Source organism: Macrobrachium rosenbergii, chromosome 4 (assembly GCF_040412425.1).
Source record: "Macrobrachium rosenbergii isolate ZJJX-2024 chromosome 4, ASM4041242v1, whole genome shotgun sequence".
NCBI lineage: Eukaryota > Metazoa > Arthropoda > Malacostraca > Decapoda > Palaemonidae > Macrobrachium > Macrobrachium rosenbergii.
In genome coordinates, this window is record NC_089744.1 from 77,927,411 (window position 1) to 77,952,412 (window position 25,002).

General features: G+C 37.3%; 2 protein-coding genes across 4 annotated transcripts in view; one reads left to right on the forward strand and one right to left on the reverse strand.

The window, feature by feature from the left end:
* The window catches only part of LOC136836617 (atypical protein kinase C-like), a 289,297-nt gene extending 268,538 nt beyond the window's left edge, over positions 1-20,759 (reverse strand). The window contains 3 exon segments of the mRNA XM_067101084.1: positions 9,319-9,408; positions 15,478-15,599; positions 20,619-20,759. Coding sequence (XP_066957185.1) covers positions 9,319-9,408; positions 15,478-15,599; positions 20,619-20,695 — 289 coding nt within the window. The 5' untranslated portion in view covers positions 20,696-20,759.
* The window catches only part of cpb (F-actin-capping protein subunit beta), a 32,763-nt gene continuing 13,569 nt past the window's right edge, over positions 5,809-25,002 (forward strand). Inside the window, exon 1 of one of the 3 annotated variants that reach the window (XM_067101095.1) lies at positions 5,809-5,929. In XM_067101095.1, the coding sequence (XP_066957196.1) occupies positions 5,837-5,929 (93 nt within the window). In that variant the 5' untranslated portion in view covers positions 5,809-5,836. Of the gene's footprint in view, positions 5,930-20,735; positions 20,850-21,246; positions 21,380-25,002 lie in introns of those variants that run through there. The other 2 variants (XM_067101111.1, XM_067101104.1) reach the window with 2 other exon arrangements.

Genomic DNA, 25,002 nt, shown 5'->3' on the forward strand with positions numbered 1-25,002 from the left:
TGCTTGACTCAAAGCCGATGAAATATGACAAACAAATTGCGATCTTAGGTAATTCTATCTTCATAATACAGCTTTACTGTAGCAAGTAGCCTATCCAAAACATCAGCTGAATAACAAAGTTCCTACCTATTTTTCTAACATTTGTCTAATGTCATTGGCTTTGAGTCAATCATATGTGTTGAAAATATTCAGTGTAAAAGTAATCTTTCCCTCCAATAACGCAGCAGAAAAAAAAAATTATCACAAGAAACTCTCCTCACCAGAGTACCAACTCTTGTTTATAAAATCCCATGTGACAGATTTGGGCCAGACAAGTAATGAGTTAAATGTCAAAATAAATCAACAAAAAATATTCAATCAAAACGGGCCAAAAGAATAATGATATTTTTGTGCAAATAAGGTAACAATCACATAGGACTGAATGGTCTTACAGTAAAATAACAATAAATAAAAATACTGTGTTCCAAGAAACATACTTGAATCTGCATTAATACAACAAAGGAAAATAACAGATGTTCGAAGGAGATCTGAGAGAAACTGAAGATTATCAGAGGTCCGGATTAATATTAATCCTTTGCCTCGCCTGGCTGTATCCAAGTACCTGAGTTGATCCCAGGCAGCTGTTCCCCGCCTGAATATTTAATCCAACGGTAATGAACTTTATATAGATTTATGTTATAATGGTTATAGACTCCTCAGGGATTAGCTCTTGTTTGTAAAATCGAGTCTTCTTCGTAATATATTTGTTCTATTGTACAGTTTGCTTGACAATGCCCTAATGTGTAAAAAGGAAAAAGATCCCAGTTTTCACTTCCATCGTGGCCAAATACTGTGTGTGTGTGTGTGTGTGCGCACGCGCGCCAGAAGAGAGACACGAAGGGCGGAGGAGGATCATATTCAAATTCCCCAAAATGGCCAAGAGAGAACAGAACGACCACGGAAGCGCCAAAGTCGTGATCAATTAAGTTATCCCGGGTTGTACACATTCCAAGTCCGGGTTGACGTCTCGACGTGGTTCTGAAATGACCGACTAATTTCAGACCGTAAATCTTAATGATCACTTCTCGATTAAAACTCGAGCCTCATGGAAGACCCTCTCTCTCTCTCTCTCTCTCTCTCGCGAAATTCTAATCACATTTCTTGTCCTCAAATTCCTCATCCCACCAAGATGGAACTTGCTGATCATACCATAACTTGACGGGCTCCGGACCCCCCCTCTCTCTCTCTCTCTCTCTCTCTCTCTCTCTCTCTCTCTCTCTCTCTCTCTCTCTCTCTCTCTCCCTTTATGGGAAGGGTGGGGGTTCTACCAGGATTCAAAACGAAGCGAAAATGGAACTTTTGATGAGTCACTACCTCATCGATCGCAGAAACGACACGAGAGAGGTTAAGGTAGAATGTCAGTGTTACACTGCTATTTATAGGAGAGAGAGAGAGAGAGAGAGAGAGAGAGAGAGAGAGAGAGAGAGAGAGAGAGAGAGAGAGAGAGAGAGAGAGAGAGAGAGAGAGAGAGAGAGAATTTTTAAAAATAAAATTCACCAGAGTTAAATGGGTATGAATACTGTAAACTACTGTTTTCTTCTCAAATAGTAAAACGATACACTTTTCTTTGAATAAAATATATGACTTTAAATTTTTAACCATTCTCTACATTTTGAAAATCTTTAGTTCCTGTTTATTAGTGCATCCACATTTCTCCCTTCACTCCTAACCCTCTTCTGTAATCTACAATAAAATGAAACACAACTTCTTCATCAATCGCCTCAATCTTGAAAGCTTCTGTGAATGAGGATCTGGACTTTGTCAAGTTTATGCTCCCACAGACAGTTTCTCTCTCTCTCTCTCTCTCTCTCTCTCTCTCTCTCTCTCTCTCTCTCTCTCTCTCTCTCTCTCTCTCTCTCTCTCTCTCTCTCTCTCATTTAATCTGATCCGTTTACGGAAGTGTAAACAAACTTTTTAAACTTAACAAGCTTAATAACTGATCTCTTTCTGTATTTCCCATTCCCTTTTGTTACTTCTTTCGAATGAACGCCATATTCTTCGGAAGCTTGAATTTCAAGTCAATGTCCCCTTTGGTGGCTTGTTCCATATGAATAGGGTTAATAATAATAATAATAATAATAATAATAATAATAATAATAATAATAATTTTACTTCTACCAATAATTCAGATAACTTATAGCATGTCTTGGGGAGATTACCTAATTTTAATGAAAAATCGGCTATTGGCGCACTGCTTAGATATCAAAAGTTTTATGTTTATTTTTTTTTATCTCAGCTACCATAGCTAAATGTGGGCCTGATCTGTCCCTGCTTGAGAGGCCTCCTATTTGATGTACTTCGATCTTTTGTCTCATGTTGACAGGGTTGAATCAACGCCAACTCATCTGATCAATTTCCTTTTCTTGTATTTTTTTTTTGGGGCTTGGCTAAAACCGAACGGGGGAAGGGGGCATTTAGTTGGTCTTTGTATCAAAAAACCACCCAGCGAAAATTCCAACGATATTTTTCACGTTAGTACCGACATGAATTTTAAATTATACTGTTGGGCTAACTTTTATTCTGCACTCTGAACATGTACACAAAGCACACTAGAAAAAATACACAAGAATAAACATACAGTGCTAGAAAAAAAACATGTTCCTCTTTACACTCTCATATCAAATATATCATTCAGTGACCTAAACTGGCTCAGAGGAATTAAGAAACAAAAACAATAACGCACTAATCACTTCGGCATCCGGTTTCTGTTGATGTTATTGGGGAACTTTGATATCGACTGAGAACAGAGCTATGATTGGCAGTGCACTGTTAAGGCACTGAAATCATATCCTTCTCCCACTCTAACTAGCCCTCTCTCTCCCCCTCTCTCCAGCGTTGGCTGTCCTGACACGTGTTAAGTTCGCAGTCTGTTATTATTGTCAGAGCACGTGGACGAAAGTGCACCGGTACCAAAACTATAGGGTAATTATCTTCCTTTATTCCCCTTCCCTTCCCTTTCCCTCACTAATAAACTGACGAACGAGAGAGAGAGAGAGAGAGAGAGAGAGAGAGAGAGAGAGAGAGAGAGAGAGAGAGAGAGAGAGAGAGAGAGAGAGTATCACCTCAGACGAGACTCAGTCATTTAGAATTCCATTCACGTCATTTATTAGTATTAATAAATACCACCATTTTAAAATCGAAGGCAATTAACTACTAGCAAAAGTAACTTGAAGGCAATGAAAATAAAACACGAACGACAAAAACCTTACATCCCAACCACAAAAGTAACTTGAAGGCAATGAAAATAAAACACGAACGACAAAAACCTTACATCCCAACCACAGAGTGCAAAACCATAAACCAAGCATAACTGTTTCACCGCCTGAGGGCAGCACTGACAAAACACTATGAAAATAGGATTCATTAAGCTCTTTCCCGCAAGACGGGTGGCACCAAAGAAAACAATGCAATGATCCTTGCACATTCTTACTTCAACAGCAAGATCGTGGATAAATAGGCATCTCCTGCTGTCACTCCCAAAAAGGGTGACAACATATCAAAGTATGATGTCGTGCAACTGGAACTTCAAAAGTTCAAGCAAAGATGCAATGCATTACTATCCTAATGGTATTCTTCTTGCATTTTAATAAACTTTTATCTATCAACTTATTTTTTCTTTTTAATATGTGAGACCTCTTCTTTCTGTATTTCCCATCACCTTCTCTTACTTCCTAATGCACACCATATTCTTTGGAAGCTTAAATTTCAAGTCAAGGGCCCCCGTGGGCTTGTTCCAAATGAATAAGGTTCGTCTTCTGAATAATAATAATAATAATAATAAATAATAATAATAATAATAATAATAATAATAATAATAACGATTCCTTGTCATAAAAATCACCCAGGGACAAACCGGTTTTATATAATATATTCTTTATTGCCTGTCTTCCTTAGCTGGCTTTCCAGAAATGAGTTACTTAAGACGCCGTCCTAGTTTCTGTATTTTTTCATATATGAAATACAATAATCTTTCGAAGTACAGTTCCCATTCTGCGGATGTCTTTACTGTGATTGCATTTCCTTCTGGGTCATGAAATCAACAACTCTTTCCAACATTATATTCAACTTGTCATCTCTTAAGACGTGTATATTCAAGCTGTCTCCATCAGAGAGTTTTGTTTCTCTGCAAGTCATATTATCTAGCCCATTTTGTAAGCATTCATAGTTTTCTTGGCAGTCTCAAATGGTTCACACACAAGAATTTTCAGCAAACACAGATATAAATAGCTAAGAGATTTTCTATATGTTTAAAAATTTTTCAATGCTGTTACCCACAAGATGAGTTTGTTTTATCTCAAGTAATTCCTCCTGCTCTATTGCAGAGAGAGAGAGAGAGAGAGAGAGAGAGAGAGAGAGAGAGAGAGAGAGAGAGAGAGAGAGAGAGAGAGAGAGAGAGAGAGCAAAGCTACACAGCCAGACTGGATTTGTGAAAAAAACTTTTAATATACAATGCACACTACTGTACTTTGAATAAAATGACAGATTTCCTGGTTGCCAATCTATACTGTACATGTACAATACATGTGTGGTCACTACAGTATAACATTTTTGTCAAAAAGGCTATTTTGACTGTTTCCATAATACTGCTGAGTCACATTCCTAAATTTCACACAGCACCTCAAAAAGAATTTTTCTTTAAAGGTGAAAAATGAATCAAAGTAAAGTTAAAAATTGGACAGCTGGTTGTGAGGAGGTCAAAAGGAGGATGAATAGTAAATGGAATAAAGCAATGCAGCTGGGGGTCAAAAGGGCAGTGCAAGTCCCACTATAGGGATCAAGCAAATATTAGTCCCCTTCCAACAGCCTAGTCAAGAGAACTAAAATTTCCCTCCCATCAGTCTGTATGTCCTTCCATCTGTCTGTCACCCATACCGTGTCTTTTTTTTATATTTTTTTTAACTCATGTTATATGACATATTTCAATTTTAAGGTTGTTTAAGCATATACAGTATTTTAAATGATTATCTATACCACACGAATCTAAAACATGCTTCAGTTCCCTATGAAACTATTTGGTTCTGATGACCAAAGCCTTTGTACTTTCTCCTGGCCTAGAGCAATGAATTTTGCAGAAATGCACCTGTACAGTAATTTTCATGAATGGATTTTAGTGTTTCAGCATTACTTAAGGTAATGCTGGATGACAAAACCATAGCTATCATTTTCCCTTCTTTTGTAAGATAGCTACTGTACCTCAGTTACTGTTAACAACTCTCACATTTACATTTTCATTCACATGCAGAAATATTTCAATCATTATCTCTGTGCAGTTTCTGGCATATTTGTGAATTTTCTTGTTCTTGTCTGTAACACTTCTTTCTATTATTAGTTCAATGTGTCTTTTTAGTTGATCTTGGCAATTACAATTAAAATTATATCACATGGATACAATTATAGATTCTTTACAACAAAAATGAGAAAGAATTGTACAGTTTACCATAAATATAATGAGAATTAAGCTTTTATTTTGAACTTTATATCTGTGAGATCATTTATCCTTTGTTAAGCTTTGCTTGTTTGTTTACTGTACTTGTTTTTGGAAATTTTTCGTTGACTGTCCGTATTATGTCATTATTGATATGGATGATGATTTCAAGTTAATTGTGAGTTTCTTGTGATGTAATTCTACTGATGTACTTTCTTCAAGTCAAATACTTTTCTGTATTAGTTCAGTACAGAAACAACTACTCAATGGTGTTTCAAACGTGTTTAGTGTTTTATCCTTTGTAAACAGGATATCGCCGGGCATAACTGGCACTTCAAAAGGGCTTCCTGTGACATACCAATCTGGAGGGTGATGACTCCCTACACAGCAGTCCCATCAAATAGTTTGGCTAAAGAGGTTGCAGTCCTTTTCCACACACAAGTGTGTCACATTCTTCATTTCAAGGTACTGCTGACTTCACCTTTGTTGGTTTTCATTTTTCATTTTAAATGCCTTTCTAGTCTACAAAGAGAGAACTAATTTATACTGTATTCTCAGCTCAGTGATGATTTACTTACAAATGTGCATTATAAAAGGCTGGTTCAAAACTTAGTACATTATACTGAAACAATGCCCACGGTGCTGTTTACCATTTTTTTTATTGCTTTCAAAATTACATTTACAAAGAGTTGAAATGCATTTATCAGGCATAAAGTTAACATTATCTATAAACAATATAATTACATTACAAATTTATCACACACTTTTACTACTGCTTATATTTCACTGACTTTGTGGCATTCCAATTCATATTCATGGTCAATGTTACTCCTATTTTCTTTCAAGTTGTGAGTACAGTATTGCAGAGGTGACTACTACAGTATTGTGATCCCTAGTTAATCTTTTAATTAAAAGGAAATGTGAAAGTTTTAGGAATACACTGATTAACCCAATATCACTTAATAAAACATTAATAAACTCTAATGCACACAGTGGATAAGGCATGGAAAATGTCCTGTGGTACTGATATGCTGTTACCGGTACGTATTTAAATTTGTATTCCATTAAATCCATATGTACAAAAATCGAGCACATGTCAGTATGGCACCAGCATATAATAGTGGAAATTTGTCATGCGAGTGCAAATATGGACACAACACACTGTCCATGCAAGCGGTAACCTGACATGAATGTTGAAAGAACATAGCCCATATGCCAAGGCTGTGTGGTGTTGCTTTGCAATCAGGGTGGTATGCCTCTGCTGAATGAAGCTTTCTTGTCAAAGGAATGTCTGTAATTAATACTGTACAGAGGCTTGAAGCTCCAACACCAATTAACCTATCTGCCAGTCAGTCATGTAGAATTACTTGTTCCAATTGAAAATGTACTCCTTTTGGTTAAATTAATTAAAATTCATTTGACATGAAAGGTTTCTAATAAGTTACATTTCTAATCCACCTTTCTTATTTCACTGCTCTTTTGAATAATTTTGTAAGTGTTAACCATGATGGGACTAGTTACGAGGTCCAAAGCTATAATTTTGTAAGTGTTAACCATGATGGGACTAGTTACGAGGTTCAAAGCTTTGAGCGTTCGTTCTTGTCTTTGTCAATGAGAGTGTTACACTCTGGAGTCGAATTACTCGTGCATAAACTTTTCTCATAATTTAATCTTTATGAAACAGTGTTTAGTGTTTAGATCTAGAGTGAATTTTTCATCATTTTCACATTTTGAAAATGCCTAAAAATCCTTGTAAACAGCGCTTATGCAACCACAAATATACAAGTCACTAAGAAATGCAGTTTGATTGAAATTAGTATTTCTTCGATGTCATTCAGCACTGTAATATGCTTATGTGTATATAATCTGATCTTAAAAGGAGAAAATTGATAAAGCAAGTAAATAAGACGAGTCAAATTTGCAAGAGCACAGGCTAAGTGTAGAGATGGATAACTGATCTGTTTGCAATCACTGTTCAAATAAGTGCTTCTCTCTCTTCTCTGCCTGGCAATATTTTGGATTCTTTGCATATTGGAATTTCAGAGCTACAATTACCTAAAGTACCCTTACCAACATTTCGTAACAAAGAAGGTTTTTTGAAGTTTTAAACAAATTTGAGGCAACAGTAGATAAAAATGCTCTACGTAATCATGCAAAATTGTAGTCATGTAAAATTCACTCTTCTTATGGGACAGTTTTCAAATCAACCAGTTAAATTTGTCAATTCCCTAAAATGCAGTACATGATCATGAGTATAAGCAAAGGAATTGTTACAAAAAGCATTTGCAGATACAGTATGTTGTCTCTGTATTTGTGTTCCTAAGTAGTTTTCAGAGTTACAATTAACATATCTGAGCTCCATCTAATTTTGGCTGTAAGCAGATTATATCAAAAGAACATTTAAAGAATTATGAATTCTGAAGCAGACTTCCTCAATATGGCCAATTCCCCCTTACATAAACAGGTTAGTTAGTTATAAATGATTTGTTTAACCAGACCTCTGAACTCTTATAAGGTTCTTCTCGGGCTGGAAAAAGAAGGGGGGAAAGAATACATAAAAAAATTAAGTCATTAAATGAATAAATAAATAAATAATAAAAAAAGGGGAAAAATTAAAATAAAATAAAAAATCAAGATGGAAGAAAAAAAGGAAAAGAAAGGGAGGGAAAAAAAGGGGGAGATTATATTTTATTTATCAATTTAATTTTGTTTAAGCAGAGAATGATATTATTAATTGAAAAGTTATTACCTTCTGCTAGAATATCCTTTATTGATTTATTCTGTAAATAAGTATTTCATCTGGGACAGTCAATCAAGATGTGTTTGATTGTTATTGGGATGTTAAATCTTTCACAACAATACTATATTTCAGAACAATGCAATTAGCAACACTTAAAAAAAGTCACGTGACCTTCTTGAAGCTAAACAAAAGCTACACTCATATATGGTGAATTATTCCTAATACGGTACCGTAAACCCCACCCGATTTGTGGGGATAGGTGCCACAACCCCCACAAATCGCTAAAATCCGCAAATATTTAAAATCCCTCTAACAATGCTTAGAACTGCCTATTGTGATAGTTCAAACACAAAAAAAACCTCTATAAATAATATGAAAATACAGCAATTATGAATACTTCTCAATGAAAAATACTGTGAATAGGCGAATTTTCAGCAAATGTGTATATATGTATATGTATATTCCAATCGAATTGGTGAGTCCGGGAATTGTGAGGTCATGAATCCAGGGGTTTACTGTACCGTAACACCTAAAATCATAACACAAAGAATGCATGCAAAGTAAATGACATTAACAGTGCACCTGAAGGACAAACATTTACCGCAAAATACCTTTAGCGGTACCTCTCGTGCATCATACGACACAGCCTGCTGTAGCTAACCCAATCCAGGGTGGATATTTTGTAGATAACACAAACAAGTAAAAAATGCATCAAAGTTCCTTCAGCGCAATCAAGTTTTCTGTACAACTGCTACAGCATATAATCAAGGCCACCGAAAATAGATCTATCCTTCGGTGGGCTCAGTATAATGCTGTAAGAGATGCGGCCCATGAAACTTCAACCACACCCCAGTGGCGGCATATCCTATGTCGTTGCCAGAACCAACTTTAACCTTAAATAAAATAAAAACTACTGAGGCCTGAGGGCTGCAATTTGGTATGCTTGATGATAGGAGGGTGGATGATCAACATACCAATTTGCAGCCCTCTAACCTCAGTAGTTTTTAAGATCTGAGGGCAGACAGAATACATTGCAGATGGACAGACAAAGCTGGAACAATAGTTTTGTTACAGAAAACTAAAGACTAATGCAATAAGCACTCATATTACTTACCATGAATAGTCAACTCAGAGTCTTTATTGAGATCGTAGAGCCTGAGAGCTTCATCCAACTCTTGCTGCGATGATATAGTGCATGGATCTCCTGCAAAAATAAAATAAAATTCTTAAGAGTGTGAATTGATCTCAGTTATCAAGCTGATCTTCCCTTTCTCATACAGGTACAGAAATAAGAACCATACTATGAGGTCAAACTCTTTCATGAATTTTAAAATCTACTTCTTTCAATAACGGAATTTAATCGAAGTTTTCTCATATCCACCTACACACACTGAATTTTTCTCATATCCACCTATACACACTGAATTCAAAGCTGGGGGAAAAAATATTTTTTCAATAATATTCAAAACCACCAACTTTCACATGTAATAAGCATAGAGAGTTCCATGCCAAAAGTCAACAACTGAGGCTGTTAATACCATAATCTGCAAAGAAATCCCATACTTCATTGTTACTATATGGAGAACAACCATACCAAATACTAATAATTCTGGAGAACAAGAAATTATAAAAAATAGCAAAGTCAAGATAACTTGCATTTTTCCTAGATACAGTATATAAAACACTCTTTTAAATGGCTAAATCTTCAGCAAAAGCTGGCCATCTAAGCTTCATAAGAAGGATAGAACTAGCAGCAAATGAGGGGGTAGTTGGTACCATCCACTCACTCAATTGTTGGCAATCACTTTTTCCTTTGGCAACAGGGACAAATGTAGGATTGGTTAGAGATAGGATTATGATAATTATCATGAATTTGCTATCTGTTCCTACAAGGATACAATCCCACCATCAGCTATATGGATATTCACTCCATTGTTGGGAAGTATTTCTTCAAGAACGTGACATTATGTTCCTCCCATCCAGAAATGTTAGATTCCAGTTATGTATGTGAGAAAGGGAAGGATGACTCTGTAATGTCCCATAAAGCCTGGCATGTGTGATGTTCAGGTAGACAGAGACCTGTGCATGCAAGAGTTTGGCTTTCTTGCAGTGTTGTTCTAGGAAAATTATAGACAACTAAAGTTTCTATATTTGTGACAGTCATATCACCTCAAAATGTACACTATTATTGCAACTACAGTATATTCAAAGATAATAATGTACACCCAGCATCTGATGGCAGCCTGCCCCCTTTAAAAAAGGAGACAAGAGGAAGTTGCATCTAACTACTACTGCTGCAGTCATGAGATATATATATGATGCTCTGTTGTATAAATCACATGTATCTGGCCAGATTAGCGCAAATGTTGAGTGCTGGATAGAGAGAGAAGGGAAGAGAAACCAGTCATCCTCCATATATCTGACCTTATGCTAGTATAAACCTAAGACAAGATGTTTACCTATCGAATGGAGCCAGAGTCACTACATGTTGGAAAGGCACCATAGGCCATAAGCAGAAGGTATTCAAGGACTTATAAACAACATCCCTGAAACAGAAAGAGGCAAAGGTGGTCTTTGTACAACCGAAAAGTTTTCTCAGAATGCCAGGAATGTGGCATTGCCACTGACTTTGTGGGCCCTCTCCCAAAGTAGAGTTTTATGTCTTGTATGCCTGCTTGACGTCCTCATGAATCCAGAACAAAACAATGTTCTTGGAAACCTCCCTCTTGTACTTCTCAGTACTAATAAACATCTGTCAACACTCACGTCTCAAAGATGCTCAAGTCACATAGATCGTATCGCAAGATTCACAGGGCACAACTGCAACTTGTCTTGACCCTCAACTATAAAGACTGAAGGAGAAAAGGAATGAAAAACTCTTGAAATCTCTTGTCAGGGACTGACTGGCTCAGGCTGTGAGTTTTTGCTATCAACTTAGGAATGCTCAAGAATGAAAGATAACTACAACCCTGAGTGGGCTACACATGTGAGACAATCTAGCTTGCCTATTCTCTTTTCCCATGCTAAGATTAGCAAAAAGTCTTGCCTTGAACATGACATTCCAGCCTGAGGGGCCCACCAGGAGCTCCTATGGTGCACAAGCAAGAGCACAAGTCACATCCCCTTCTGGGAGCCTGAGTTTGTGAGATGAGCAAGACTGTTTAAAGATCCTCAGGAGCTGGAGACCTCAACCAAGGCAGAGAAGTCCATGTCCTTCAATGGGAGCACCTGGGAAGGGCTAAGTGATCCCTTTAAAGCAAAGGTGGAGAGAAAGAGTAGCTTGTCTTGGTAGAGTTAGAATAAGAAGTCTGAAATCTGCAGAAAAGTGTCTCTGACCACCGAGAGATCCATTCCACAGCACTAATGACGGAAGATGTTCCTTCCCCTGGTACAGAGGTGTTTGAAGTTCTGGACTTATGAAGGGTACCTAAAATTTTGGAGGCAGCCCTGCAACAATAGCCCCTTTCTCACAGGAGAACAATGTGAGAAATGATTCAAAATGATTATGATAAAGAACACCATATAGCAAAATTATCTAAGGCCAAACTGAAGAGTTTCTTTAAAAACCAGATGCATAAAGTAATAGCCAGAATGGGTGCATGTATAAACTGAAAATTAACATATACAGTACTGTATGGTAATTTCCAATCTAAAGTCTTTTTATTGGCAAGAACCAACAAAAAGACACATTATATTCCCTAATTATTATACTGTGTACAGCCTATGCAGTCAATGGGAAAGTTTTTAATTTATATAAAAAATGCCAGGTCTTAGTGTCTGACTGTTATACAAACAGCAATTATACAAGAAATCATACAAAACTGGAATTTTTAAGGTAATTCTCATTTTTCTGAGAAATATAAATCCCTTTAATGTATTTGGATATACTGTACATCCACAAGCTGGTTTGTTCCTGAAGCTTGGTGCCAAGGTAAGCCATAAATTTTAGGTGTGAAATAGCACACACACACATTTGCAAGGGTCCAAGCACTCAGAACTGAAAGAGAACCACCAGCATCTGTCCAATGCAATGAGAGTTGATGAGAGAATTAACTTCCTTAAGAGAAGCAAACAAAGTAGGTGTAGGGTGGGGGTACCACCTACTCACTTGACTGTCAAACCAAACTTTCCCCCCAACAAACAAAGACAAATTTGGAGGCAATTATAGTTAGAGACAGAACTATGACAGAAGACTCAAGCTTGTATCATCAAAAACATTACTGCCTCCGATTCCATGTGACAAAAATGTACCTCTGAAATTCCACCACTCAAGTCTCACCCGTGTTTTCTCTTTTACAAGTCTATATAGGCTATCTAGGAAAGATGCAAAGTATTTTCCAGATTTTTTATTTTTCCTAATAGGTTACAAACCTTTTTCTTTTATATGGAGACTAACTCCTTAGGCAGGAGGCTTATCTTAGAGAGTAAGTGGTCATGAGTCTGCCACATCCTATACCATCTGCGGCTAAGTGTAAAACCAGAGGGATGGTCAATTACCACCTGGATACAGCTTCCCTGTCAGATGTATGAGGAGGGGATGGCTGGCTCTGTAACCTCCTCTACAATCTGGTATCTGATGAAACAGTCTGACAGGACCCCGTACCACAATTTGGTTCAGCAAATTGAACCATATTCTACAAGATGGGAATCTTGTCTCTCCTTTTAGGGAATGAAAAATAACACTCAATATGCAGCAATATCATCATCAAGGGATGAATGACAGTGCTCTACCAGCTTCCCTTGTCAATAAGAGCACAGAGAAAATACACTGTCACATGTAACTCTTTGGACAGGAAGATTTGGTAGTGTAAATTGTTTGCATTTGTCAGATTTGACAGGTTGGACTGTCTGCAGTTAGCCTGGCAGGGTACAAAAGAGGAAAAGGACCTAGCATCTGATCCATCTCTTCATGAAAATAACTCTAACTAACCATGAACCTTTGGCAGAATGCAAACTTGTCCAAAAGGAGCTAGGATAACTACAGAATGGACCGAGTATCCACCACAGGCCCAAAAATCACACAGAGGCCAAGGGCATAAAGGTGTCCTCTTCCAGAACAATTAAAGAAGCCTGGACATCAGGGTTCTACCCTTGATACATAAATTGAAATTCTACCTGAAAGCTGTTAGAAACAACTCCACACCCTATATGGTCAAGAAGAACAAAATTTAACAAAAATTTAGGTCTTTTCCCTCACTAAAACCACCTGGAGAGTTGACTCAAGGGACATGGGGTCAGGAAGGGATGCATATACCAAGCTCACATTCTGTTCACTGGCACTTAAGAAATGAAGCAAGAAAGGCTAGGCAACGTGACCGAGGCATCACACATGTTGCACTACACATGTAATTAGTCATTCTGTGCTAGACTTCCTGTGAAGGAGACCAGAGCAGAACCATCCCTAGGAATAGGCAACTGAATACCATTCACACCTCATAAAGTGAATGAGGGAGTGGCAGCTGTAATCATACGGATGGTTGAACTATATAAAAAATGGCATATTGTCTGACTCTGAAGTCAAGCTGTTGTAGCTGAGATGGTAAGTACCAAAGGATATCTAATAAAGACTGCAAAGACTGTAAAAAGTGATGCCTTCTTAAGCAAGTCTAGAAGAAAATCATCTCAAACCCTAAGGTGAAGTTATGTACACTGGCGTCACCTACTATGGAAGAATATCTGACCTCTGACCGGAATGACAGAGCTGCCAAAGAAGAACCTCTGCCATGCATAGCAACTGATTGTTCTAAGTAACTTTACAAAGAAGAAGCTGAAGTTTCCCCTCAAAATACGGAATTCTGTTGCCTGTAAAAGATTACTGCACTCCCCAAACATTAAGATGGGCGTGGGAAGCAGGGCTATCAGTGAAAATAAGGGTTGGCAACATGAGTACTTACTTTGTATGGTTAATAGGGACCAAAAACCAACTGCAAGGATGGTGAGAGCTAAAGGCAGTGCTGTACCTCTGCATTCACCTTCTTTAGATCTTACGAAAACAAATTACAAAGCACTCATCAGGGAAGGCGCTGGCCACACTGGACAAAAATAGCAGGAACCAAGCAAAGGTAATCATTAGAATGGGCTGCATCAAAAGCCTTTCCACCTGAAAAGGACTCAACTCATGTCAGGCATATTCTGCACACAGTACATGTATACAGGTATAGGGAATGGTGAGAGTAGTGTGCAGGCTGCATAAGACACAGCTGTCCCTGAACAGGGCTCCAGTCACAGAAAACATGGGCACTTCCAGGAGGGACCTAACTCTGTGCCAGGCACATGCAGCACCTGACCCAAGCAGTAAGGCATATGCCCCACTTACGACACAATGTCAATGCACAGGAAACAGACTGCACTGGGCACTGGCATAAACAAAGACATTGTCCCAGCCTACTTATGCATACACTTAAGCCTAGTTGGTCCAAATTAAGCCAGAAAACCAGTGTGCAGCTGTCACTAAGAGATACTAATCTGTATGGAAAGTAAAAACAATCAGCAACAGATGTATATAAAACACACAAACTCATGGGGATACAGCTAAAAAAAAAGGATGGGAGTGCTGTAAATGTCAGCACCACCCTTCATTACCTGGAGGTACTACAATAGTTTAGCTCTGGGTCAAAAACATGAAAAAGGAAATCTGTCATGAGAGCCATTGAAGCAGGGACATGGGCTCCCCATGAAGATGTGTAGCATACAAGCACAGGAAACTTCTGACACCCAACCCCCTTCTTCTGCAGTCCAAAGACCTAGAGAGAAAGAGAGAACAGGAAGGCCAGAGACATTAACCCTAAGCATTCCTCTGGAGAAGTTCATAAGAACACTCCAATCTTGCATAAAAAATCATCTATTGGATTCTCTCGTAACAAATAATAATGTTTCTCTATCAACCAAACCTAAAGTCTTTCCATAATGACAGAGGTTAGTATCCTGTATAAGCAAATGTAGAATAGTTAAAATACAATAAACCTGGTCTTTAAAAAAAAGGAAGAGAAACACACAAAAAAAGTTTAATTGTTGTTAAAGTATCCCTCATATGCTGAACAAACACATATAGTTCTGTGACAACAGCAATGGAAACCTTGAATCAACAACAGCATAAAAAAGAAGAAACTGACAGGTGAGTAACCTCATCTATCCGGCACTAGTTAATCACCTTGTCACCAAACTTCAAACAAAACCACTTTTCGCTGAAGTTATATCCAGATGAAAGGCAATGGTTTGTATCCTAGCATCTCAAACCTAGTCAAAACTCATTTAAATCTAAACCAATACTAACCTTCTTCATCCACCCATTTCACTGTGAATACTTGACTTGCATCAAATTTGCATATTGCACGTATTTCCTGCTCCAAGCTTTCCACTTCTAGGCATGGGGGGATGTAGGTTATGTACACTTCTCTGAAATAAAAAAAGAAATTAATTCTTTTGAATTTTTAGGACAGCCATAGCAATAACTTCAGAATATGATACTCTTGGTCTTCTGTCCTTGCATAGGGACTCAAAGAAACAAATGTATTGCAGCTACTGTAAATGATTTAAAAGTAAAGAGTAACAAATATAGTGAAACTTACTTTTCATAATCAATGCTAAAAGCTTTTACTGACTGAAGATTATCTGAGTATAATTAAAAATCAACTTTTGAGATTGTCCCATAATAACTGATTTCTTTACTACAATTTGCAAAGCTTTCTAGTTCACTGAGCAATTTACAACTAAAGTTGTACCATCAATTAAGTAATGATGGTGGAGTTAATATGTGAATTTGTACCATAGGTAAAAATATGACCAAATATTAGTTTAATTAGCTCCTCTGAATGTGGATGAACGAAATGTCTGTTTCCAGAGGAATAATCATATACACAACATGTATACTTGGCATACAAGAAAAAATGTAGTTACAAGGTCTGAGAGAGTAAAAAGGAACTAGAGAGCATACCAAGAACTTCGACAACCTCAGTTTGGAATCTTCACAGACCATCTGTGGTATTGCAAGCCATGTACTTAATAGCCAAGAACAACAGCATTAAAATGGTCTAAATGAATCCAAGTTTATGACTAGCATGAAGCACCTATAAAAAAATAAAAAGCCTTTGACTTTAGTTCATAACAACAAAACATCAAAGTGTGTTTCCTCATGTCGAAATCATTATTGTAATTCTTACAAATTAGTCTTACATGACTACACAACACAATTCCACTCCCACAGGACTCTTCCAGAGGATTTGTTCTTAAGTAGGATAAAAACTGGAGAAAGGTAAAGTTAAATTAGTGTAGGTTAACAGCTAAGAAACAACAGGCAAAAGATAACAGATAAAAAGTAAGGGAAGAAAACAATGCACCTTGAGCCAAGGAGATGCTGCAAAGAACCTTTGGTACTACCTCAAGCATGATGTGCAAGGCACACTAGGCTATATGCAGTAACCTGTGCAAGGTTCCTCACGTGACCTATAACAACACTATCAGCCACCTCAGCCATTAAGTTGGGAAATGAATTAGTTTGGCCTGCCTTGTTAAGTTTCATGACCCTGTTGGTGATGTGGATTAAAGAGCAGTGAACCAAGTCTCAGAACTAATATTATACAATATAACTTGAGAAATGAAGTACACTACTGTACTGTACTGGTAAAGCCTATTTGGGAAGAGTAAAATCTTGCTATTAAGGTGGGCTGAAAGAGTTCCTGGTTAAACAGATGAAAGTAATCTGTCTCTGCTAAGCAGGGTAGACATCGTCTAAGCTACTGGAAGAATCCCTGAATACACAGCACACAGTTAAAAATATAAAATTAAAAACTAAAAATTTGGAGAAACATATGAAGAAATTAAAACTTCTACATTATCCATATGCTTAGGCAATTCACTTGTTTTATTCGGTGAAAAAACCTGGTTCTCCAAGGTGGTACCCCACCCTCCTATTAAAAGGAGTCGCCTATGATTGGAAGAGAAAGCACAGTAAATAGTTCAGGCTTAGGCCAACACTGAAAATATTGCTCAAAACCTGGCAAACTACATAGGCTAATAAGTAGATGTAAAAACACAGGCTACCCTGAGCTTAGAGCTTTGTGTGAGAAACTATCATGCAATCATAAATCTGCACTATTTTCTCCTTTTAAAGCACATTTCCTAAGCTCCCCAGATGTGCAACCCCTCATTGACCTTAGACATCAATTAACTGGCTAAAATAAAACACAGTAACTAACCAACTTAACAGACTTCCTTGCTCATCAGGTTCATTATGGTGGCAGTTTCTATAAGCAGCCTTTTCACACATGATGCATTTAGCCTAGCTAATCAAATTCTAAACTGAATGATAAATGTAAAGTATGGTAGGCTATATTTTAGCCTAGAAATAACATGGAATTACTGTTAGCTGTGGGATATCTCCAGCAAAGCATCTGATAAGCTGACGGGCTGATTTAGGAAATGTTACCATTTCACTTATATATCATAATGATGAGCACACAACGATTTTATTCAATTAGACACTATTATTCATCAAGTTGAGAAAATAATTTCGGTCATGTACAATGTCAGTGGGTCATAAACATGGTGGATTTGGCCGTGGATACTCTAAGTTGGTACATAACCAACCAAGGCCTACAGACACAAGCCATTTTCAACCTTGGTCCATAACCAACCAAGGCCTACATACACAAGTCATTTTTAATCACTATATTGATAAAATACCATTATTCGATATACAGTACTGTATATTTTAGCCATAGAAAATAATGAAGAATTTATACTAATATACACATCAACTTTGTAATTTGCATTACTGACAATCATCAAGGGATTGTCAACTGATAAGCCTGATCACACCTACAAATGGGTGTGAGAAACGCACATCACCATCAAAACAAGGTACTGCAGTTTATATCTAATGAGTATTTTCTGAAAAAAATATGGATAGCCTCGGCCTATGTAAATTACAGATGGCCTAGGCCATTGTAAATTATAGACGCTTAGGCCTATGTAAGTTTTAGATAACCTACGCCTAAGTAAATTATGGATGGCCTAGGCTTGACCTAAAACTAAAATGTTAAGGACTAGCCTTTCAGCTATCTATTTTATTTTTGTCATATGGCTTCACCTGTATTTCTATGTTTCACCACAGCCTAATGTATGGTAGCCTCAGTGTCAAAGGACTTTTACCACAGAACAGGCCGAGGATCCTGGCCTCTTTAGCCTTCAGGCAAGTGAGATTAATAAGGGATGTAACACCTCAACAAAGGATTACTCCTAAATTGTAGCAGCTGCACTGAGGTACCATACGGTGCTGAACTGTGTAGGATGGAATCCTACATGCAATATACATAAGGACTTCAGGCCCACTGAATAATAAATTAACACAATAAGCATGGTCAAGCATATATATTCAAGAAAACCTTAAAACTTTCCTATCCAGTTTAAGACCAGTGTGAAGTTTAAAAAAAAAAATCTTGTAAGGATATATGCGGTTAATCTGCAAAGAACTGTACACTACATTGTACTCTAAAAAATAAAATTTTTTGGGTAGAACTATGGGGTTGTTCCACATCGGGTATAAACTTGAAATTGACTTTACCTATAGTATTTTGGTTGCTTGTTAATAATTTACCAATTTTTTGTCAGTCAACTGTAATTAACCCGTAATTAACATCAGAACTGTTATGTTTTTGTATACTGGCCATCCTGGAATGCTATCGCGCATGCAGAGTGTTTTACTAAGGGGAGCTTTTGGTAAAAGGTGGTTTCCTTCACTGAGGGGTCTGGGCGACAGCTAAGTAACACAGCCTGCTAGGTTAGGTTAGGATGGGGGTATGTTAGGTTAGCATACTTCCTTTTATAATTGGTTACCTTAGCCAATCCCTTCTTGAACATGTGATTCCCTAATGACTTCCACATGTGTGGAACCATTCCATAACAACAACATGGCAGTCGGTCTTTCTCCCAATGATTTGCCCCACCCAAACCCTGAGTTCCCAATGGGTCCCCAACCATGTTGTTTAGATATGAGGTTAATAACAACTGACCAACAATAAACAAAACAAAACCACCCCCTTCATTTGCAACACTAAAAGTATAGGAAAAATAAATTTCTGAGGTAATAGTCTGTGCAGTTACCCTGTTTTACCAATTTTTGTACATAAATGGATTAATCATAGGAGCCTCGATGGCTCGGTTGGTAGAGCAGCGGACTCGGACTTCATAAGAGGTCTGTGTTGCGGGTTCAAATCCGCAGCCGGCCGGTCAGAGGGCGGACACTTTGCTATCCGTGTAGACACCCCGGGATTATGTATGTAATCAACGGATAGGTTTGCTGAAAGCAAATGGGTGTTACAGACTAATACACACACAAACAAAGCCACTCCAACATCTTTCTAAAAACATAACAGACGCCTTACACGTCTCGAACTGTCGGCCTAAACCGCTCACGTCTCCGCGCTGCTGGGGGAAAGGGAGCTGGGGATTGGCACGATACATATACACGTGCTACCGGGGTCTAAGCGATTTCAGGCAGGGCAGCCGATCGAGGCTACGGCCTACCCCAAAAGCCAAATCAAAGTCCTTCAATAGAAGGCATCGTGCTTACCCCATATGAAAAATGGGAAAAAGCACGTTAAATGAAGAAGAAATGGATTAATCATACTGTCCAGGTAAACATTTACTGTAGGCATATGCTTACATTATTCTGGTTTTTTGTGAAGAGCTCTGTAAAAACTTGTAAGAGGTAGGCTGACAATGATTTTCATTAGTATTTAGTGTTTATTTTCATTACAAAAAACTGTCTTGCTTATAGTAATACATTACAAGAAAACCTGACTGTAGGCCTATGACAGTTTACCTCTATGCAAGAAAACTCACCGCTGGCTACGATCATCAGCCTAATGGCATTTTATTAAAAACTGTCCCAAGATTGATCCAATTAAATATTAAATACATACATAACCAGCGTCTACTACACCATCGTAAACAAGTTTGTGGTCCTTCCAAAATAAGCTAGCCTAATGAGCATTGTTTACCAAAGTGTGGCAAACAAAAGTCGTTCGCGACGGATATGGGCAGAAGTAAACAAGTAAACAACTTAAGTGCCTTGTTTGGCCGACAGGAAATTGCCTGTAGATCAGCAAAGAATAGTTTAGATCTAAACGTGATGGAGATACTGATCTTCAGATATATATATATATATATATATATATATATATATATATATATATATATATATATATATATAATATATATATATATATATATGAAAACAAACAATACACAAACATTTGGGCAAATGAAACAAACAAACAACTAAACAACCCGAGTATCTTGTTTTGCCAGCTGGCAATTGCTTAGAGTACCCCGATAGCAACAGTTTAGGTCTCATGTAATGGAGGTACTGTTTTTTTTAAACTGTATTTATGAAAATAATCCCAAAGAACTCACCCACTGTAAGCAATCTTGACCCGGATCTCGGTCAGTTCTCCGGAATCCTTCGCACCACCTTCGGTCTGGGCAGGCATTTTTGATTCGGTCAACACAAAATACAACCAGAAGGCACCTCAATACCACAGATCGAGATAATTTATTTCTTCAGAGGTACAATAACAAATCACCAGACACACACACACAATTGCAAGACTCCCATGCGAGGTACACAACACACCACACACACAGGTGAGTTTTGACAAATGACTGACAGTTCTCCTCTCGTTAATATCAGCAGCAGCACCTCGTCGAGGAGAGATTACACGCTTATTTACATTCAGTCACGTTCAAGGGTTTGGTAGGTCCAAGGCTTCCGAGATGGTAAGGGTTTTTAGGGTGACGTAAACACTTAACAGAGGTGGGGATTATTATAGCTTTCACGGGGTGGAATACGAACACAATCACAACCAAAACAGTCCGGAAGTGTACGTCACGTGACCTCGTAGGGGTCAAAGGAGATGCTATTCTATGGATAAAAATATCCAGACTATTAAAAATAAAATAGACATTTTTCGATGCTCTAAATAAATAATAGAGCGCTGCTAATACATGAAATAAGACGTTCAGAGAGGAAATACGAAAATGTTTTTCACCCAGGCCCGACAGATGCTCACATGAGAGTGACACACGAAGCCGATAGGTGTAGTCATCAGATTGTCAAGAAACTAAACTTTATATTTTTGTGCGAAAAAAACTGCCTGTGATAGTCGTATATTATGGTAAGTCCGCTGTATTTCAATCCCGAGAATAAATTTTGACCCCAAATCCACGTAATGCCAAGATAATAGGGGCAGAGAAAAGGTCAGGTGAGAGAGAGAGGGAGAGATTCTCTCGAGTACGCCCATCAGATGAAGTGTGTTATAACGATGTTAAAAATTCTCAAGTAAAATTCCCTCGTGTCTTAGTCATCTCCTTCGTTATGCAGGTGCCATTCGAGGGAAATGAACGCCCACGCTAGTGTCATGCATCTCTCGAATGAATATTTTCAGTAGCCCGTCCGTTCTTAAACCCAGCCTCAGTTTTGTCCTAGTAGGCTAGGCTGTAGTAATTGGGTCGACGAACATTTAGCTTAGGGTAGGCTGGCATGTAGCCTGTATCATACCTATAGAACTTAGGTTAGGCGTGACTTGGCAAGGAGGAGCATACTTTATAATGAAGACACCCAAATTTGGAAATACTTTAAAACCAATGTCAACGGATTGGCTAGGCTACTATAGCCGATTCACTTAAGGTAGATTCTTGGGCCTATGAGACGTTTGTTTGGCGGCCTCTGATTGGCTGGTACTGGGAGGTATGCAGCTCGCTCACTGTTTCATTTTAATGTCTGTAGCTCAGAAAACTTGAAATATTGGTGAATGTCCAGAACAACTCCGCATGCATAAAGTACCAAAATTAAAAGTAAAATGTAATATTTTTCATATTTAAAGCGTTTTAGGCCACTTCTTATGATGAGGAAACACCCACAATTTTGCCATATTAGCTATGGAGGGGTTGGGGACAGGTATTGTCTAACCTTATAAGTCAAAAATCGAAAATCATTCGATGGGGAACTAGTTTTTCTGAGAAACATTACACTCTTTCTGAGAAACATTAAAGTAAAAACCTCATTTTCGAACTAACTCCAGTAAGATTTCGAGGATGCCGATTAGATAATCATTAATATCTCGGATATGGTGAATCTCCTCAAAAAGTGTTCAGAGACAAAGTTTTATTATTTTATATAGTGAAAATTATAGTGTGACCTATTTTCTTATATCTCACCGCGGAGTTGTTCTGGACATTGACCGAAATATTTTTATATTTCTTCATTTATCTCACGTTTTACACAAGATAGGAAAGTTTCGGTCATGCCATAGGATTCAGTAATAATTGTACAACTAAACCGTGATTTCCTGAAATCAGTAAGATAAAACACAAAGGAATTACAACGAGTAAAAGTGAAGAGAGAAGCATTTCATTCTTTATACCTGTTTTTACATATCGTCGGATTTTGCATCATTCATGCGATCAAGATAAAATAAAACTTGTGTTTTCATACAATAAATTCACCCTGAATACAGTGGTGCTTTCAGATTTAAGATGCGTGTGATATGTGAAGAGAAAATGAAGAATATGTCGTATTATGTTGCATCCGTTCTTGACTCAGTTTGAATAGTGCCGAGAGACGGTGGTCTGCAGACTGCGAGATCTTTGAGGCACCGTTGACAGTTGCCAATTAGTGATATGAGAAGTTTGTAGTTTCTACAATATTTACCGTATTATTATGTCATTAAATTTTCTGTAAATAAATCCATAGAATTCCCATTATGAATGTCGAACACACTCACTCCAATATCATATATGTCCGTGTGTCTGAACATATCTGAGTAAGTGTAATTCCCATAAATGTTCCCACACCCCTGCATCACTATATAGCGCATGTAGGATAATGAGACAAATCAGAAGACTTTTATAGCTTTATATATTTAAACAAAAGAATGGAAATTCATACTGATGTATTATGTCATAAAACAAAATAAAATCATATACAGTAGGCTTACTTTGACAATGTCATTAGGCTATCTATATGAACAAAAAGAAAAGAAAATCTTACATATTTTGTTACGTCATTACCATTATTTAAAAAAAAATTAATGGAAAATCATACATATAGTCATTTCATTACCTATTGAAATAAAAAGAATGAAAAATTATACAGATGCATCCATTTGATTTTTCATTTTTCCTTATCAGATATGTCCATAGTACAATCATACGGACATATATGACATTGGAGTGAAAGTGTTCGACATTCATAATGGGAATTCTATGCATTTATTTACAGAAAATGTATAATGACATAATAATGCGGTAAATATTGTTGAAACTGCAAACTTCTCATATCGCTAATTGGCAACTGTCAACGGCACCGGGACGCTCTTGCTGAGAAGACCAACAACGTCCAAAGGTGTCTCGCAGTCTGCAGACCACCGTCTCTCGGCACTATTCAAACTGAGTCAAGAACGGATGCAACATAATACGACATATTCTTCATTTTCTCTTCACATATCACACGCATCTTAAATCTGAAAGCACCACCGTATTCAGGGTGAATTTATTGTATGAAAACACAAGTTTTATTTTATCTTGATCGCATGAATGATGCAAAATCCGACGATATGTAAAAACAGGTATAAAGAATGAAATGCTTCTCTCTTCACTTTTACTCGTTGTAATTCCTTTGTGTTTTATCTTACTGATTTCAGGAAATCACGGTTTAGTTGTACAATTAATACCGAATCCTATGGCATGACCTAAACTTTCCTATCTTGTGTAAAACGTGAGATAAATGAAGAAATATAAAAATATTTCAAGTTTTCTGAGCTACAGACATTAAAATGAAACAGTGAGCGAGCTGCATACCTCCCAGTACCAGCCAATCAGAGGCCGCCAAACAAACGTCTCATAGGATCAAGAATCTACCTTAAGTGAATCGGCTATAGTAGGTTATAGCCTATATTGCATTTCCATCATTTCTTATGTGTAGTAAAACCCTACATTATATGGAGTGGCTATACCCCTAACTTTTGAACAAATAGGTCGCCTAGTGTGTGCAGAATTCACCTAATAGCATTTGGATCAATTATATGTATTATATCCCCTATTTGTGAGCCTATTTCTCATAATCACTCACATGCCATTCACTTAATCCTAATTTGATCTTTAATGTATTGCTGTGTCTTTAAAATTAGTCTGTATATACTATCGTCAGAGTAAATCAGTGTATAGCATGTGTTGTCAACTAAACCACAAATCAAAATAAAATGAATAATGTAAAATATTTTTACATCATTCAGTTCATTAATATTAGTATTACAGTAAAACTTGTAGACTTTGTAATATAAATCAGGACTAAATATATGGTGTAATCAGGTTGTGGTATGGTCAGTCCATCATTTGTTTGTAAGGCACAGCCATCCTTAATTACAAATACATAACCAATATATTATGGTTATCTGTTGGTTGGAGGAGGAAGCAGGTAATGCAGTCCAAGGGTTTGCTGCTTAACATATTTTATATGATGATTCGGTCAGAAATTCTTAATTCTTTGATCCACTGAGGTTTTGATGGGTTTCACCAAAAATGAGTGAATGGCACCAATTAGAATGGTCAGAAATTAATAACCAATTAGGTAATCAGTCAGAAAAATAGATAATTCATGTCTGTCGCTAGAACCGTATTGATCACAAAACATAAAGGATGATAAGGGATGTATCCTAACTTAACTGTATCAAATATGGTTAATTACAGGAAGCTGGTTTCTTACCTGACCTAAAGCACCATAAGTCTTGGTGGTAAATAC